Consider the following 18,433-nt stretch of genomic DNA (forward strand, 5'->3'; position numbering starts at 1 on the left):
CGGCGGAAGGGCCGCGGGGAAAATAGAAATCAGTAACAACGCTGTTTTTAGGGTGTTGAGAGAAAATCACTAACTGAAGATAAGTTCACTCGGACCCTGAAGAAATGTTCTAAAATTAAGTTTGTAGCTCCACTCGCAATCAACCGGAAAATGCATTTAATGAGTTCAACGTGCTCAAAATGTTCATTTTTATTTTAAATACTAAGCACGTACGTGAGGCTCAGTGCGTGGAAGAATCGAACACCTTGGGGGGTGGAAGAAAATCGGACTCCCCCTTTTGTTTTTTGACATTTCGTTCTCAAATAGAGGTGTGCATAATCCCCCCCCCCCTCCCTGACCCTATTTTAGTCGCGATGCTTGACTTCTCTGAAACATTCCCCGTGCGCGCAACGCAATGTGCGCGTGAGTCCCAGTCAACCCCAGTGGACAGTGGACGTGGGGGTGCGTTGTGTGCCAGACGGCGCTGACGGCGTGGACGGCCCGGGGGACGAGTGGCCCTCCATCAAGGCGACGCCATTCACGCCGTCGATGCGCGAGGCGCGCGCCTTGTCAGTTGCAGCGGACTGATTCCGTGAGTCGTTTTCGTCGCTCCGTTTCCCTCGCACCTTCACAGGACGCCCAGTGCGACGGAGACAGAGCGACGAAAACGACTCTCGGAATCCGTCTGCACTGCAGAGCCTGCTCGGCCTGCCCCGGGTGCACTCCACCCGCTTCACCTTGCAAGGTTTTCACAGTGTGCGGACAGTGTTCCAGGCTGGTGGCCATGATAGACAGCGCCAAGGAGGAGGCGGTGTGCATCGGCGCCGCGCTAGGCGTCCACGCCGCGGTCTGCAAGGCGCCGTCGCCGTCGCAGACGCCGTCCCCGACGAGGAACGGATACCTGTGCCAGCAGGGCCTGCAGGGCCAGCAGGACGGCCGCAACGGTGCAGCCCCCCGGGAGGTAAGGACTCGGGCCTGTCTGGTCGCCGGCAGACTGACTCCGAGAGTCGTTTTCGTCGCTCTGTCTCTCTCGCACCTATAGGGAACGCCCCATGAGTGAGAGAGACAGAGCGATGAAAGCGACTCTCGGAATCAGCCTGCTGTCGGGTTTCGCGGGAGTCATCACCTTCTGGCGGGGCGCAGGATGACGCCGAGTGGGGGCGCCTCCTGCCCCAGGACATCGCGGCCCCCGCAGCCCAGGTCGCCGGCGGACAGCCGCAGCTCCGGCTGCACGACAACCCCCTGGCCGGGCCCCTGGCAGGGCCTCCGTCCCCGCGAGCCTCGCGCGCCGACAACGGGGCCGCCATCACCCACACCGTCGTGGACGTCGCCAAGCTGCACGGCCACGCCAAGACCAAGGTGCCATTCCGTCACACAGCTAAGATTGTGACCTCACCAATGGAATCCTCGTCCGGAGAGCAATCCATTGGTGGGGTCACACGTTCGGTTCGAGTCCCATTTAGCGACTCTGGAGCTCAAAACGCGCCTAGAGTTTTTTTCCGCGTCCACCGGTCTTCTGGCCCTCTGTGCACTTACGCCGTCCGATCCTCACGGCCAGGTCCAGCGCGTGGCGCGCAAGGGAGGCGGCCGCCGGGACGTCGGCCTCGTCGTGTGGCTGCGGACGCTGCGGACGTCCACCACCCTCAGCAGGGTGGTCTTGGCGGCGGCGGCGCTGCTGCTCCTCGCCCTCCTCGCCGTCCTGGTGGCCAGCATCGCCAGCTACTCCTGCACCGGTAAGCCTGCAGGCTCAATCCGAGAGTCGTTTTCGTCGCTCTGTCCCTCTCGCACTCATGGGGCGCCCCGTGTCGGTGCGAGAAGGACAGAGCGACGAAAACGACTCCCCGAATCAGGCTGCGGAGTCCAATGGCGAATCGGCACGCTGCTCACGCATCCAGGCCCTAAGTCTCTCTCCGTGCGCCGCTGCGCCGCTCAAATAACTCCCTAGTTAAAATTTACTCGCAAGTTCGTTTAAATATCAAACCCTCATTAGCCCGTTTATGCGGGTCGCGTCGCGCTGTGGCGCGGAAGGGGGAGGGGGAGGGGCGGCAGTCCGGACTGACTGGGCACGGACCATGGGCCCCTCGCGCACCGGCCGGCCGGGGGGGCGGGGCGGGGCGGGGCGGGGCCGGGCGGGGCGGGGCGGGGCGGGGCGGCCAGGGTCGAGGGGCCTCCATTTGCACGCTGATTAGTTAGCTACCATTCAGGGTCCGCCTCCACCGCGACGCCAGGCCCAGCCAGGCCCAGCCAGGGCTCGCCATGGAGGGTCACCTGTAGGCTGCTTCCAAGAGTACTTTTCGTCGCTCTGTCTGTCTCGCACCCATACGGGCCGCTCCAAGAGTGCGAGAGAGACGGAGCGACGGAAACGACGCTCGGAGTAACTCTGCCGGTGCTCCGTCGGGGTGCACCGCTTCTCCTTCATTGCGGCCGGACCACGCCGGCCGAAACAAAGTCAACGTGAAAGTTTTTCGCGGGCGTTGCGTCGTGTTCCTGCGAGGCGGGTGGCCGGGCGAGCGTGGCGGTTGGCGCGGCGTGGCAGCCCGCCATCATTTGTGTACGGCTTCGCCATAGCTTTTCCAGCTTCGCCAGACTCGCCAGCAGACTGAGAGTCGTTTTCGTCGCTGCCTCTCTCTCGCGATCATGGGCGCTCCCTATAGGTGCGAGAGAGACGAGATCCACTCTCGGAAGGGAAGCCCAGTTGAGTGAAAAGCTGCCCCCTGGGACTGGCGTGGACTGGCGTGGACTGGCGCAAACGAAAGGTCTGGCCGGGGTATACATCGTGGTGCAGGGGCTGTGGAACGCCTGGGAACGCCCCCGTTCGTCTTGACGATCCTCCGTCACACCGACACACCGACGCCCCGACGCACACCGACACACCGACACAACGACACACCGACACACTGACACAGGGCAGCGCAGGAGCAGACCGCTCGAGGCGGGGAGAAGGGGGGGGGGAGGAAGAGGAGTGGACGGGGTGGGGGCCCTTCCGGCTGATTTCCGTCGCCATTTCATTTCTGCCACTCCAATGAAGAGCCAAACGGGGGGAAATGCTTGGGGACAAATTTGTTCCGTTCACCAACACTCTCCAAAATTGTCCGAAATCTCGTTTTTTTGTTTGTTTGTTTTTAAAGCAAGGGAACTCTCAAGTTTGAAACCGTCTCTAAATGTTGTTTGTGTGTTGTGAGGCGGTCGATAATGCAACTCTCCTGCTTGTCCCCCAGGTGACGCTGCCCACACCTGTCTTTCGGAAGAGTGCGTCCGGACAGGTGAGTCGAGCGATTGTGTGCCGAGAGATTCCGAAAAGTCAGGTCTAGCCTCTAGTGGTAATGGTAATGGGGTGCAACGGCAGGCCCGCCGCGCGCGCGTGCGGTGCGGGTTGCCTATGCGCCGATCCGCGGGCGCTTCGAGCTCCAAGTCGAGCTCCAAGGCCAGGCGCGGCCGGCCGGGCTGCTGGCCGGGTACCCGTCCCCGTCGGGCCGTCGGGTAGGCCCCGCACCCGCGATGCAGCCGCGCCTCGACGCTCCAAGTGCCGCCCCGCCCCGCCGCTACGACGTCCTTGATCCGCGGGTGCGGTCCCGCTGGAAACCATTAAAGCCGCAAAGCACGTGGCCCGCGTACGCGCGCGCGTTTGAGTGTGTGTGTGTGGTGTGTGTGTGTGCGCGCGTGTGTGTGTGTGTGTGCGCGTGTGTGTTTATGTTTGTGTGAGCGCGTGGCGCCGCAACAGCGCAGCCACGCTCCGCCACGCTCCGCCACGCCCTGATGCGCTTGGCAGACTCGGTTAACCACGGCAGTTAACGTTGAACCCCCTTAATCCCTCGGCCGCACGGAAATGGAGAAAGGGGAGGGGAGGGGGAGGAAAACGTGGATCGGCGTGTGGGGGGGGAGGGAGAATACACAGCACATTTGAACAAATTTTCGTACGCATGGGTGGGAGACCATGACCAAACTAAGCTTTGCCTTTGGCAATGCATAAATCCTATGCTTTCTTATCGCACGTGATATGTGAGCAACAGAGGCAAAAGGCTTAAAATTTTGTAAATTTTAGCTTCCGCGCGAAATCAAAGAGCGCGTTGCTTTCGTGTCGACGTCTGGATGTCTCGGATCCTCGTCGCCCTAGTCCTGCCTGGCGGTCTTGGGCTTGTCCTGGGCTCGGGGCTTGTCCTGGGCTTGTCCTGAGCTTGTCCTGGTCCTGTCTTGGACTTATCCTGGGCTTGTCCTGGGTTTGTCCCGGCCCTGTCCTGCAGGGGCCTCTCTCCCTTCCTCTGCATGCATCATTCAAGCTCAGGACCTGTGGCGGTCGTAACGTCGTATCCTGCTGCCGCGGCTGCCGCCTCTGCGGTGTGCTAGGTCCAAGTCAGGGGTCAAGGGGGCAGGGACGTCCCTGGATGCGCCGGGATGGTCCGGGGATGCACAGCGAGCCGCGTGTTCCACAGTCGGTACACTGTCATTCGGGTGCACCTTTAGGCGCTTGCCCTAGGTTTTAAGGTGCCTCGCCGGGCGTCTAAATGCGCCTCACTTTGAGGCGCCTAACTGGATAAACGAAGCTCGTGTTGCTGCCCAGGCCAAAGCTGTTTGGCCACTAAGCATCTTGCCAATGCACTGGTGCCTATGCTGCCATGCATTTCCTATGCATTGCATGCACAGAGATGTATGGACAGCAAAATACCTTGTACTGCCTCCAAAGGGACCCAGTGGGATCGGGCCAGAGGGCTGGACCGTCTCGAAACTTGGCGCCCAAGGCGGCGCTCAAAGGCGTCACAGTACCTAGGGCAAGTGCCGAAAGGCGCTAACTTTCCGAGCCCCCCTGAAGGACAGTGTAGGCAACCCTTGTGATTATCTCTCTCGCTCCAAATACAACGAAAGCAGTACTAGCAGCACCGGTCACTTGTTGGCCGAGCTCTCCGAGCAGTCACACATCTCGCCACCTGTTGCCGCAGCGCGGCCCTGGCGCGCCCGTCCTCGGCGCCTCAAACTGAGAAACTCCCACCGCGCAGCACATCGCAGTGTACCAGTCGAGCTCTGTGTCTCTCTCGCTCCAGTCTCGCTCTCATAGCCGGTAGCGGCATAGCTCGACTGGTACACTGCGATTTGCTGCCTTCTGTGCAACCCCGCCGAGACGCAACGCAGACAACACTGCTTCCGTCAAGCAGACACGGTTGCCGCCTTTCTTTTATTTCCGAACCGCGTGCCCGACTTCAATAACCGAGTGCTCTCGGATGCGCCTTCGAAGCAGTCCGTGCACTGTGAGGCCTGCAAGTCAGGCGGCGGGGAGGAAAACTTATTCTTATTTCTCACCCATCTCGCCGGTACCGTGTCGCGCTATTCGGTGTATACCTCGCCGCGCCCCCCCCCCCCCCTCCCCCTCCCGCCCCCGAATGGCGTCCGCGTTCGCGTCCTGGACGACGGAGCGCGCGTAGGGGACCGGGACTACGGGACTGCGGGACTACGGGACTACGGGACTACGGGACTACGGGACGGACGACGGACGGCCTGGTGGTGCGCCGTAAAATATTTAGTGCCCGCCCGTCCCCGCGCCGCGGCGCCATGGCGGCGCGCAGACAGGAGCCGGTGTAGTCCTGGATGCGGTGTAACGGCCGGAGCGGGGCGGCGGCGGCGAGGCGAGGCGAGGCGAAGCGGCGAAGCGACAGCGGCGAAAATCGCCCCTAAAAGTCGGAGTAGGCAACGTTGACGACGCCGTGTTCTTTCGTGGGGCGTGACTCCCCGCCCCCCGTTGTCGTGACGCTGCGCGCTGCGCGCCGCCGGATCGGTTTCTGCGCTGAGGTTTCTGGCCTGCGGGGCGGGGCGGGGCGGGGGTAACGAGGTAACCGCTGCGCGGCGCGCGGCACGGGCGTCCCTTAAAACCGCATTAAGATAACGCCACCCGGCAGTTTGTCGCCGTTCGGCCGAGGCTCTGGCGCTGTTTTGCCAACACGATGCCGCCACTGCAGTGCAGTGTATCGAGGGAGGGAGAGCCTTTTCGACGCTCTGCCTCTCTCGCGCACGCAAGGGAGCGCCACACGAGTGCGAGACAGAGACCGAGCGATCCCTCGAAATCGCTCGACAGGACGCGCTGCTGCAGCGCGCTCGAAATGAGAATGAGGTGCGGAGGTTGTCGAGGCGGGGGATTGTGTTTTGCCGCCGGTGAGGAGCCCCGGGAAGGGGCGGGGCGGGGTGAGGCGGGGCGGGGTGAGGCGGGGTGGGGTAGGTGGAAGCGGCGACATGAAATTAGCTTCCAGCCCGTTGCGTGCCGTAATGGCCTCGCTTGCTTCTTACTTACCAGCAGCATCAGGGAACACCACCCTGCCCCGCCCCGCCCCGCCACGCCACGCCACGCCACGCCACGCCACGCCACGCCCCGCCCCGCCCCACCACGCCCCGCCCCGCCACGCCGCGCCGCGCCACCGCGCCGCGGGCTGCCGTCAGGGTGCTCAATTTGCGCCGCCCCGCGCGGAGCAGAAGCAGTCACCGGCGTCGCCATTTTCGGAGCATTGGCGAATTTCGCGGTGAGCTTCGCGCTCCTGCTCAAGGTCGCCCTCTCCGTCTTGCCGTCGTCGTCCTGGTTGTCGCGGTCAGCCCGCGACGGTGGAGATGTTGGAGACGGCGCGGCGGCGTCGAAGCCTCCAAAAAGCCGAGGCAATCCCGAGCCCCCTGGACCAGACCCGGCCACGGACAAAGCGCGTAAAAATAGCTTGAACCTACATTCCCCTTCCCTTCCCCTTCCCGCCAGGACGCTGGGGCAGGAGTCTACCGTGCGGTTGACGGCTTGGACGCGCCGCCCCCGGCCGCCCCCAACCCCGCCCCTCCAGAGGTGAACAACGGATAAAGTTGTGCACCGTGTCCGCGAGTCGGGTCGCGTGTCGCTGGGCGGTGGGCCGCGCCGTGCCGCGCCGTGCCGCGCCGTGCCGCGCGCTGAGTGGAAAAGCGTGTCCGTGTTATTATTTTATTCCCTCCGCCAGAAAAGAAGTGTGACTTTGGTTTCGACGAGCGGGGCAGGGCGGCGGGGCGGCAGGGCGGGGTGGAGCTGGCCGGGCCGGGCCGGGGCCGCTCCAAGTTACTCCCCAACTCTCACTGCGCCGTGCGCCGTGTGTGCCGAGTGCGGTGCCCACCTGTGTTTCTTTCAGGTCCAATCTCTGGGCTGGTGGGCCAGAAGAGCGGTGGAGGCGGTCAAAATCCCGGGCGCGTTTTGAGATCCAGAGTCGCTAAATGGGACTCGAACCGAACGTGTGACCCCACCAATGGATAGCTCTCCGAACGAGGAATCCATTGGTGGGGTCACACGTTCGGTTCGAGTCCTGTTTGGCGGCTCTCGAGCCACGAACACATTAAGACTTTCGACACGCCGGTTGCAGCCGCGTCCCTGCTCTCCGCCATGGACCGCACGGCGTCGCCCTGCCAGGACTTCTTCCAGTACGCGTGCGGCGCCTGGAACAAACGCCACATGATCCCCGAGGACAGGTCCTCCATCAGCACGTTCGAGGTCCTCGCCGAGCAGCTCAACCACATCCTGAAAGGCAAGGCCAAGACAGCCATCACGGCCATCACACTGCAAACGGCGGACCGTTTAGTTTTATCACGCGAAAGCCTTTCTTTTTATGTTTTCGGCCGCAGGCATTCTCGACGAGGACGTCAACGAGAACGACTCCAACGCCACGAGGAAGGCCAAGATCTTCTACAAGTCTTGCATGGACCTGAGTGAGTATTGGTGCAGGTCTGTCGGTCAAGGGCAGATCCTCGGACTTTTTTTGGGGGGGAGGGGGAATGGATTGTACCCACCACATCGCCACCCTAAAATGAAGCCTTACTCTGTCAACACAGCAACTTCTCCCAAAACAAATTAAAATAAACGTCCATATTTTCCTGTGTCGTTCTCGTCCCCCTTTTGCCCTGTTGAGAGGATTTGAACCGCCTTCCCTTTGTGCAGACATGATCCGCAGGGTGGGCGACACCCCCCTCAAGGACGTGCTCCGCGCGCTGGGCGACTGGCCCGTCACCACGCCGGGCTGGCGCGCGCCGGACTACCCGCTGGAAGTGCTGCTGGGCCGCCTGCGCGAGCTGAGCGAGGGCGTGCTGTTCCAGCAGTGGGTCGGCCCGGACGACAAGAACTCCTCCGTCAACATCCTCCAGGTGAGGCGCCGCGTCGAATCGCGCCGCGTCCGGCCGGCCGAGCGGTTCGCCGCTCTGTCTCTGTCGCACTCATGGCGCTCTCCTTAAGGGTGCGAGAGCGACCTGGAGGGAGGCAGAGAGAAAAACCGGTCCTCTGCGTAGCTCCGCAGTGCGAGTCGCCAGAGGACCGGTGGAGGCGGTCCAAATCCCGGACGTGTTTTGAACTCCAGAGTCCCTAAGGCCCCGAACCGAACGATTGACCCCACTAATGGATTACTCTCAGAACGAAGAATCCATTGGTAGGGTCACACGCTCGAGTTGAGTCTCGTTTAGCGACTCTAGAGCTCAAAACGCGTCTAGGGTTTCGGCCGCCTCCACCGGTCTTCTGGCCCATTGTGATGCACCCTGACTCGCCCTGTTCTTTGCCGGCAGCTGGACCAGCTGCAGCTGGCGCTGCCCTCGCGCGACTACTACATCAAGTCGCCCACCGAGACGGAGCTCAAGGCGTACCACCGCTACATGACGGAGGTGGCCATCCTGATGGGGGCGGACAAGGCCTCGGCCGCCTCGGACATGACGGACGTCATCAACTTCGAGAAGAAGCTGGCCGAGGTGAGGCACCCCGAGGACGGCGCCGATGAGCTCGCGCGAAAAGATCGCTCACTGGGCGCCTCTGCTTGCGCTGCTTGCAGGCCTCGCTGCCCGAGGCGGACCGCCACGACACGTCCGTCAACTACCAGCAGCTGCCGCTGTGGCGCCTGCAGCAGGACGTGCCCGAGCTGGACTGGCAGCTGTTCCTCAAGACGGTGCTCAAGACCAACATCTCCATGGACGAGCCCGTCGTCTGCTACGGCCTGCCCTACTTCCGCGCCATGGGCAAGATCCTCGTCAAGACGGACCGGAGGTGAGGCGCCCGTCTGCGTGTTCATCGTCCGATTCGCGTTGTGCTGGAGGGAAGTCCTCGACAGTGTGGCCACATTAGGTGGCGGAAAGTAGTCCCGCGACGCGCCAGTAGTGGAAGGGTTGCCAACCTCAGCGTGCCTACCTGGCAGAGGAGAACCCAGAATGCGCCTTGTAGGCAGGCTGAGGTTGCCAACCCCTTCGACACTGGTGCATTGTGATAATTTTCACCTACTCGTGCTCAATGGGCCAGAAGACCGGTGGAGGCGGTCAAAATTCCGGACGTGTTTTGAGCTCCTGAGTCGCTAAGCAGGACTCGAACCGAACGTGTGACCCCACCAATGGATTGCTCTCCGAACGAGGAACCCATTGGTGGGGTCGCACGTCCGGTTCAAGTCCTGTGTAGTGACTCTGGAGCTCAAAACGCGTCTGGGGTTTTGGCCGCCTCCGGCCTTCTGGCAAATCCACTGTGAGGCGGGGTGCTGCAGGGTGGTGCACAACTACGTGCTCTGGCGGCTGCTCATGACCGTCATCCCGCACATGATCGACGAGTACCAGCAGAAGCGCGTCGAGTTCCGGCGCGTGCTGCACGGCATCCTGTCGGAGCGCTCGCGCTGGGCGCAGTGCGTGGAGCTGACCAACAAGAAGCTGGGCATGGCCGTGGGCGCGCTCTTCATCCGCGAGAACTTCAACCACGAGAGCAAGGAGACGGCGCTCGAGATGATCCACAACATCCGCGGCGCCTTCAACGAGCTGCTGGCCGAGAACGTGTGGATGGACGACGAGACGCGCGCCGTGGCCAGGGAGAAGGCCAACGCCATGAACGAGCGAATCGGCTACCCGGACATGCTGACCAACCCCGAGGAGCTCAACCTGGAGTACAAAATGGTGCGTGTCGCACACTGCAAATCCAAAAACCTGTCAGACTTCTCGCCACTCCAGAGCCAAGTTTTGGCGCGAAGTCTTTCCATTCGATTTGCAGTGTACAAGGGAGGCTGGCCGCTCTGGCTCTCTCGCGCCCCTACGGACGGAACGCCCCACGAGCGCAGAGGCCGCGTCTGATTGGCCCGTTCCTTTCTTTCTGCAGCTCAATGTGTCGGCCGGGCAGTTCCTCGTCAACATCCTGAACGTGCTGCGGTACGAGGCGCACCACAACCTGCAGAACCTGCGGCAGCCCGTCAACAGGGACAAGTGGTCCACGGAGCCCGTCGTGGTCAACGCCTTCTACAACCCCAACAAGAACGACATCAGTGAGTGGGCCCGTCTGCAGACTGATGCCGAGAGTCCGTTTTCGCCGCTCTGTCTCTCTCGCGCTCTTGAGCGTCGCGTATAGGTGCGAGAGAGACAGAGCGATGAAAACTACCCTCGGAATGAGTCTGCTGATCAGGCTATTTCGCGTCGTTTGGCGTCGTTGCATGTGTGCATCTCTTCGCGCAGTGTTCCCCGCTGGAATCCTGCAGCCTCTGTTCTACTCCAAGCACTTCCCCAAGTCCCTCAACTACGGTGGCATCGGGGTCGTCATCGGCCATGAGATCACCCACGGCTTCGACGACAAGGGTGAGGAGTCCATCGCGGTCAACAAACATTGCAGGACTCCCACGGCACAGTGGGCCAGAAGATCGGCGCAGGCGAGCAAAACTCGAGACGCGTTTTGAGCTCCAGAGTCGCTAAACAGGACTCGAACCGAGCCTGTGACCCCACCAATGGATTTCTCGTCCGGAGATTGGTGGGGTCACACGTGCGGTTTGAGTCCTGTTTAGCGACTCTGGAGCTAAAATTACGTCCGGAATTTCGACCGCCCCCACCGGTCTCCTGGCCCTCTGAGCGTGGGGCGTTGTCATTCCTCTCCGAACGGCAATTCGAATCCGAATGCGCTTGCAGGGCGGCAGTTCGACAAAGACGGCAACATGATGCAGTGGTGGAACAACGCGACGGTGCGGGCGTTCCGGGACCGCGCGCAGTGCATCGTGGAGCAGTACAGCCGCTACAAGCTGCCCAACATCACGTCGTACATCAACGGCCGCATGACGCAGGGCGAGAACATCGCCGACAACGGCGGCCTCAAGCAGTCGTTCCGGGTGGGTACCACGACCACCACGACCAGTAGACTGACTCCGAGAGTCTTTCCCGTCGCTGTCTCTGTCGTACCTGCGCGGGATGCCCCATGAGTGCGAGAGAGACAGAGCGACGAAAGCGACTCTCTGAATCAGTCTGCAGGGACCTTTACAACAGACAGGCTCGAAAGGCGAACGATGCGGGGATTTGAACGCCGGTCTGCAGAGTGGAGTGGAGGGCCGTACCGCGGCAACGCGTTGCAACGGGGTGCGGCGTCCACCGCCCGCGGGCAGGCAACCCACCCAACGCGCAAGCTACTCGGCAGCGCGGAAGAAGGGTGGGCAGGGTCGACATGAGCCCCGTCCCGATTGAGCCCCGATGACCTGAGCCCCGGCAGAGCCCCGGCCGAGCCCGACTCGAGCCCCGACTTGAGCCCCGACTGAGCCCCGATGGCCAGAGCCCCGACCTGAGCCCGTTTTGAGCCCCGACCTGAGCCCCGTTTGAGCCCCATTTGAGCCCCGCGCCAAAAAGTTGCAATATCTTCACTAAAAAGTTCAAAATGGAATTTTTTTGGCGTGGGGCTCAAGCGGGGCTCAAACGGGGCTCAGGTCGGGGCTCGAACCGGGCTCAGGTCGGGGCTCTGGCCATCGGGGCTCAGTCGGGGCTCGAGTCGGGGCTCAAGTCGGGCTCAAACGGGGCTCTGGCCGGGGCTCAGGTCATCCGGGCTCAATCGGGATGGGGCTCATGTCGACCCTGCCGAAGGGTGGGTTGCCTGCCCGCGGGCTGAGGGCGCACAGACGACCAAGCTTCGCGCCTTCCGCTGAGACCTCCGGGTTGCTTCCCCTTCCGGTTGCAGGCGTACCGGAAGTGGGTCGCCAAGCACGGCGAGGAGCCGCGGCTGCCGGGCATCAACCTGACGCACAACCAGCTCTTCTTCCTCAACTACGCCCAGATCTGGTGCGGCTCCATGCGGCCCGAGGACGCCCTCAGCAAGGTGCGCTCCTCCGTGCACCCGCCCGGCCCCATCCGCGTGCTGGGCCCGCTCTCCAACTCGGACGACTTCGCGGAGGCCTTCGCCTGCCCGCTGGGCTCCCCGATGAACCCGTCGGACAAGTGCTCCGTGTGGTGAGGCCGCGGGCCGCGGGCAAGGCCGAGGGCAAGGCCGAGGGCCGCGAGCCCCGGGGGAAGTCCAAAGTCTGAACATTGGCGGCGGGAAAATTCGAGAATGATGGAGACACATCCGCGTCTGGTGTTCCGCAGGCACGATTTTGACACAACTACCGACTTGGGATGAGGAAGGAACCTGCATACACACACACCTGCACATCACACATACCCTCAGAAGCTTTTAACTAGCCAGGGGAAGGCCTTCGGCCTCGATGCTGAGCTGGATTCTGGTGGAGATGGAAATGCATTTTCATCAGTAGTAAATTTGGATGTGTTTATTTTGAAAATGAACCTCTTTTCTTTTCTTTTTTTTTTTTTTTTTTTTTTTGGGGGGGGGGGGGGGGGGGATAGCCAGGAAGTATGCTTTTGCGCAAAGGATTGTGATTCGGCAAGGTTGGTTTCTCCTTGAATCGACGGAAGGCTAAAACTAAATGTTCCAACCAATCCTAACCTAACCCAACGGGCTCGTGACAGATCTTACTCTACTCGTGACAGATCTTACCCTACTCTCGACAGATTTTATTCTCAAACTAAATGGTCCAACCAAACCTAACCTAACCTAACGGGCTCGTGACGGATCTTTCTCTACTCGTGACAGATCTTTCCCTACTCTCGACCGATCTTATTCTCAAACTAAATGGTCCAACCAATCCTAACCTAACGGGCTCGTGACAGATCTTTCTCTACTCGTGACAAATCTTTCCCTACTCTCGACCGATCTTATTCTCAAACTAAATGTTCCAACCAATCCTAACCTAACCTAACGGGCACGTGACAGATCTTACTCTACTCGTGACAGATCTTACCCTACTCTCGACAGATCTTATTCTCAAACTAAATGGTCCAACCAATCCTAACCTAACCTAACCTAACGGGCTCGTGACAGATCTTTCTCTAATCGTGACAGATCTTTCCCTACTCTCGACCGATCTTATTCTCAAACTAAATGTTCCAACCAATCCTAACCTAACCTAACGGGCAAGTGACAGATCTTACTCTACTCGTGACAGATCTTACCCTACTCTCGACAGATCTTATCCTCAAACTAAATGGCAGCTTGGCGTACGACTATGGAGCTTGGACTATTGAGCTTGGACTATAGAATATGGACTATGGAGCTTAGACTATGGAGCTTGGACTATGGAGCTTGGGCTATAGAGCTTGGGCTATAGAGCTTGGACTATAGAGCTTGGACTATAGAGCTTGGACTATGGAGCTTGGACTATGGAGCTTGGACTTTGTATACGCATATGAATATAGTAAAAATAAACAGAGGAAGATACCTCTTGTAAACTAAAGGTATCGGGGGGGGGTCGGACAAATGAGCTATTCAATATCCCAAACAGGGTGCTTCGCTTCGCTCAGCAATAACCCAATACCTTCTCATTTTTTTTTCTTGGTTACTTGCGCCAGATGTTTCTCTAAATTTTCCTAGTTTTGACATCTTTTACAAGAGCAGTTCAAGGGTTGGAAAGTTGAACCGCAAATGGTGTCTTTCATTTCCTCATTCTGAGCTATGAGGCATTTCATTTATTTACATTCACTCAGCAAATCCAGATGTCACTCTAGAGCCACCAACTTGCTTGCTTTCTTTCCACATGAAAGAGTAATTTGTACATATTTCAAGGAGTATTTTTATAAATTAGACAGAAAAATGTAGAGTCTTAATTATACGTAATGCATTTTTCTACAAAGATAAGTACTTTAAGCCAAAGAAATTTTGTGTGTATTCCTCCCTGTTTCTGGTGTCTCATTATAACTATGAATCACTAGTTGCTTTCAAGCAGAGTGTATGGTGTCTGTGAGGGAGCGTTAGGCGTGAGGTTGTGTCAATAATTATTTTAAAATTTCCTAGAAAAGATTTTATGAAGGATTCGTATTACAGTGACTAAGAAAGTCACAAGTTGCTTCCACTGTAATAGACAGATTTTCTTTTTTGGTAAAGGCAATGGAGAAACATATGGTTTTACTGTACTTAAACAAAATGCAAGGAAGTGTCTTGCTCTTTTTGTATTATGATTTTAATAGTTAAAATAACACTGTAGTTGTGAGTACTTAAGACACAGGCTTCTTTTCTTAAGTTAATTCTTTCTGTGCTAGGAATCAAGCATTCAATGAGTCACTACCATAATGAAATAAAAAGTAGTCAAAACCTCCAGAAGCTTCTCTCTTCATACGGCAATAAGTGTTAATGTGACTTTAGTACCTGAAAACTTACTGACACTTGATATAAGCTTCATGAAATAATGCAACCCACTCAGTACCACTTGTAGAAGCTGTGATTTAGGTAAGGAAGTGTAAAAATGTTGTAGCTACAACTATACGGTAATATTTCTTCTTTAACACAACTTTTTTTACTGCTCTTATGTAGGCATGCTTTAGTTTGATTGATACCAGTTCACACAGTGTAATGCAAATCGGTCTACTTTTTATTTTTTTTCTGGTGAAATAAATTAACTTGTGTGTTCAATGAAAGAAAAGTAGTACCCATTCAATTCCGATTTTTAAAGAAATAGTAAACACACAGTACATGTCATAAAGATCTTGGGTGAAGGGATGAAAGGGGTTTCGCCCAGAGAAAAAATTATATACTGACCTCCAAAAATATTTTTTATTTGTGTTTCACTCTGACTAGGAAATACTATGAGCACTATCATGAGAATAACAAGAAATGTGTTCTTATAAAACAATTGTTGCCTCCAAAATATTAAAATAAAAGTGCATCAAGTACACCGAAACAATAGTTGGAATCTTATTACCCTGAATTCCTCCAAGTGGCTTAAGCACAACAACACTCAAAAACACTCTATAGACCACAATTTATAAAACATCTTCTGAACAAATAAAATATATAAACAATAAATAACAACACTTTAACAAGAAAAGCAAATTGATGTGTATCACAAAATTTATGATGGAAAAATAATTGCCGCAATCTAAATCTTGCACAAAGCTCTCGAACAGCTAGGACGAGATTACAGGTGAACAACATTCCCACAAGGAAGACATTCGAAAAAGGAGTAATGAAAGCAAGTTTAACAATTTCAGAGGAATGTTCAATTAAAATAAGGCACATTTCAAGAAAATTTATGCAATAACAGCTTTTATAACTACTTTAGCCCTTTGTTTGGCGCATCTTTTGGCAACAGTTTGACTAAATTCGTTAGGAGAGCTTCAAGCTACAAATCACACTCCGTGTAAAAATGATCTAAAGTAACAAAATACTTTTTAGTACTGTTTGTTTGGTAGAGAATGAACCACATTAAATATTGTGAGCACTATAGAGAGGCTACATTGCTTACAGAAGAGTGAAGCTCCACCTTTTTGGCTTTGTAATATCATCCCTCACAATCATCATATTACTAGTTACATTAGGTTTGGTCTGTAATGTCTTTGTCTTTCCAGTTACAACAGCTTATACACTACAGTACATTAAAGTCTTATCTTACAGAGATGATGTAATACACCGTCATTCAACAAATCAACAGACATTGCTCTGAACAGGAACATCAAGGAAACCACAATATACTTTTATAAAATAACAATTCATAGTGTTTAGTTTCAATGGGATTTCTCAAATTTGTGAAAATACTGTAAATGATGGCACCAATAAAAGTATACAGGAGAGTGTTAATTTAGCAGTCAATAATAAAATGGCTCTCATTACTCCAGCATGATAAAATTGAGAAACGTTCAGGAGTAAAACCTAAGTTGGCTGGTCTATGAATTTCTGATGCAGGTACTTAAGCTTCTCCCAAAACATGAGATTGAGCATGGAATGAGGAGCGATTCTGGAGTACACAGGAATCAAACCTTTGTACAACCCTCGCACACCTTCTGCTTTCAGTGTCTTTGCAAAGCAGTCAAAAATTCCACTATACAACAAGCCTCGTCCTGAAGCATCTCGGGCTGAAAATATTCACCAAGACAGTGAGTTTGAATTGTGCCATGGTGACAAAGTCAATTAAATAATAAGGAGGGGTTCTCGAGCTTACTTTGATTGAAGAGGCGAGTAGATACAGTATCAAATGGTGTCATGGTTAAAGCAGTTACCACGCCAACAAGCATGCTAGAGGCAAAAGCTTTCGACCACACAGCATCTTCACTAAAGAACTGCAACAAAATGAGACAAGTAACCGTAAGGTAAAACTATCACAAGACAAAGAGTAAACCATTTATGATATTCAAACCGACCTGATTATTTTCAATATACTCCATGCTGTAACTAAAAGTTGACAACTGGGCAGTTGAACCCACAGCAACTCGCAAAACAGCTCCTGAGGCTCCATCAAACACCCCTAGAGGACCTCTCTTCTGAAGAATAGTAGAAAAGGCGTGGATCATGCCTTTATGCTGATGTTGAACACCAAGGACAACGTTTGAACCTTTGGCTATGGCAACAGGAGCTTGTGATTGTATTTGAGTTTTAACCTAAGAGAAGAGATCAAAGTTGTATTCCTTTGATAATGTTTACACTGCAGATACTTCGATTAATCTTAATCAAATTACCAAAAAGAAAGGACTTCCGAAGAAAGCACCAAGAGAGCCTGCACAGGCACTTATTAACATTGTTCTCACGGCGGACAATGACCCATCCTCATTGCGGTTGAGTCCAGCATCCTGGGCCAATTGAAACAGTCCAAGCCTTGTTCCATTCAGGCCGACTTGGTGCAAAAGCGCTGGGGCCAATCCTTTCTAAAACAGAAGAAAGCCCGATATGATAAAACCACTGCTGCAATGTCACCGAATAAGCAACAACAGAGAGCATGACAAGAGCAGGGGTTTCTGAAAACGTTTTGGGTGTAAAGTAGGAAGATAGTTCTCTCCATCCGACATTAGTCCTGTTGTTTGAAGAAGAAATATGCATTATCATAGGAGCCGCCGTTCACCCCACTTTAAGGTTAAGGGGCCCCAGAGCTGGCTCACCTGCAGGGCGAAGATCCCCTCTTCCTTGGTGATCATGTAGGCGGCATGGACCATGTTCTTGTAGTGCACCGAGTACTGCCCCCGAGCGCGCAGCTCCCCCTGGAGCTGCGCCTTGGTCTTGAGGACATCGAGGGGGTTGCTGAAGATCCCTGCACCGACCGAAGCACAGGCGCCCAACACGAACTCCATTCAATTGTCATTCGGCTCCCGCCGAGCAGGACAGCGGCTGGCACTTTGGGGCCTGGAAGGCGAGGACGTCGTGCAGGACTCGGTGTCCTGGAAGGGGCGAAAACAGCGAAAACACTGCAGGGGCGCGCCTCGAAGCCGCGCCGCTGTCAGCCCGTCCGCGTCCGCGTCGTCTGCTACCAGCTGAGGCTAGCGGCCGCGGCCTTGCGTCATCGTCTAGTCTCCGATCCGAGCGTGGAGGGTCACGTGTGGAGCGGGAGGGGCGAGGGGGCGTAAGCGCGCGCTCGCATCACGTCAGAGCTAAACCGTCAGCGCAAACAGCTGACTTGAAGGCCCTAGAAAGAAGCGCGGGTAAACTGACTGACAAAGTTTGCGGGCAGTTTTTGCGGCGCCGGCGCGGCGTCGCGGTGCGTGCGGTGCGGGTGGTGCGGGGGCGGAGGAGGGCGGGCGGAATAGTTCCGGGGGAAGTTGCGCGGCGAATTAGCTCGCGTCGCCACGCTCGGCGTCGCTCGGCGTGGGAGTGCTTCGCGCTAGACTGACGCCAGACTGACGCCAGCCTGGTTTATCGGGTTCGGCACCCGACGCGTTTCAAGCGCCGCGCGTGTGCGTTTCGTACCTGAAAGTGATAAGCGGCCGATAAGGGCGAGAGAAGTTCAAGAATCACGAGCAAGAACAAGAACGCATCAGCCGCGCGTCGATGCGTGGGGCTTCCCTCGGAGGATTGCCGTCCCTTGAATCTCCGTCACGCGGGGCCCAAAGAAAGGAAATAAAGAGAGCTCGCCGACGCGGCTCGTTCTCACCAGCGCGACGGTGTGGATGCTTACTGCGAAGCTACTACACTGCGCTGCGCTGCGGCACAGATGAGAACTGCGCGTCCCCCCGCCTTCCCCCTCTCTCACCGCACACCGTGAAACACCGTGCCTGCACCGACATTCACACGTGTTCCTCACCAACACACACTCATGTGCTCGCGTTCCGTGTGGCTTAATGGTCCGGTCGTGCGCGTGCGTCCGACTTATGCCGCTTCTCGTGACACATCCCCGCGGACACCTGTAGACCTGCAGGAAGTGTCTCTCTCGCACTCGTGGGGCGTTCCCGGGCTTTCCGCGGAGGGCGCGAG

The 18,433-nt window shown here is 56.3% G+C and overlaps 2 protein-coding genes across 5 annotated transcripts; one reads left to right on the top strand and one right to left on the bottom strand.

The window, feature by feature from the left end:
- The first annotated feature begins 1,537 nt into the window (after positions 1-1,537).
- On the top strand, positions 1,538-12,455 carry LOC117646032 (neprilysin-1). The gene is made up of 12 exons (XM_034386669.1): positions 1,538-1,712; positions 3,198-3,242; positions 7,326-7,487; positions 7,585-7,668; positions 7,898-8,100; positions 8,512-8,691; positions 8,772-8,983; positions 9,468-9,867; positions 10,067-10,229; positions 10,417-10,536; positions 10,861-11,057; positions 11,891-12,455. The coding sequence occupies exons 3-12, from the start codon at positions 7,346-7,348 to the stop codon at positions 12,161-12,163; spliced, it is 1,974 nt and encodes a 657-aa protein (XP_034242560.1). The 5' UTR covers positions 1,538-1,712; positions 3,198-3,242; positions 7,326-7,345; the 3' UTR covers positions 12,164-12,455.
- A 2,335-nt stretch (positions 12,456-14,790) lies between these two features.
- On the bottom strand, positions 14,791-18,131 carry LOC117646033 (solute carrier family 25 member 35-like). Of its 4 annotated transcripts, none has more exons than XM_034386672.1 (6): positions 18,114-18,131; positions 17,128-17,403; positions 16,711-16,896; positions 16,396-16,632; positions 16,197-16,314; positions 14,791-16,110 (listed from the first exon to the last, which is right to left on the bottom strand). In XM_034386672.1, exons 2-6 carry the CDS (start codon positions 17,314-17,316, stop codon positions 15,908-15,910), a joined length of 933 nt encoding a protein of 310 aa, XP_034242563.1. In that variant the 5' UTR covers positions 17,317-17,403; positions 18,114-18,131; the 3' UTR covers positions 14,791-15,907. The 4 variants fall into 4 exon arrangements, with proteins under 4 accessions (XP_034242563.1, XP_034242564.1, XP_034242562.1 ...); XM_034386673.1 differs by lacking the exon at positions 18,114-18,131 and adding an exon at positions 17,930-18,085 and having other exon boundaries at positions 17,128-17,368; XM_034386671.1 differs by lacking the exon at positions 18,114-18,131 and adding an exon at positions 17,930-18,085.
- Positions 18,132-18,433: the final 302 nt, after the last annotated feature.

The sequence above is a fragment of the Thrips palmi genome, unplaced genomic scaffold (assembly GCF_012932325.1).
Source record: "Thrips palmi isolate BJ-2018 unplaced genomic scaffold, TpBJ-2018v1 HiC_scaffold_19, whole genome shotgun sequence".
NCBI lineage: Eukaryota > Metazoa > Arthropoda > Insecta > Thysanoptera > Thripidae > Thrips > Thrips palmi.

Excerpts from the sequence above, each read along its gene's own strand:
- LOC117646033 (XM_034386672.1), bottom strand. The coding sequence starts at position 17,316 with ATGGAGTTCGTGTTGGGCGCCTGTGCTTCGGTCGGTGCAGGGATCTTC. Across the intron at positions 16,633-16,710 it reads TCGGAAGTCCTTTCTTTTTG|GTTAAAACTCAAATACAATC; the intron begins GTAATTTGATTA and ends CTCTTCTCTTAG. Across the intron at positions 16,315-16,395 it reads AGTATATTGAAAATAATCAG|TTCTTTAGTGAAGATGCTGT; the intron begins GTCGGTTTGAAT and ends ATTTTGTTGCAG.
- LOC117646032 (XM_034386669.1), top strand. The coding sequence starts at position 7,346 with ATGGACCGCACGGCGTCGCCCTGCCAGGACTTCTTCCAGTACGCGTGC. Across the intron at positions 8,101-8,511 it reads CCTCCGTCAACATCCTCCAG|CTGGACCAGCTGCAGCTGGC; the intron begins GTGAGGCGCCGC and ends CTTTGCCGGCAG. Across the intron at positions 11,058-11,890 it reads GCCTCAAGCAGTCGTTCCGG|GCGTACCGGAAGTGGGTCGC; the intron begins GTGGGTACCACG and ends TTCCGGTTGCAG.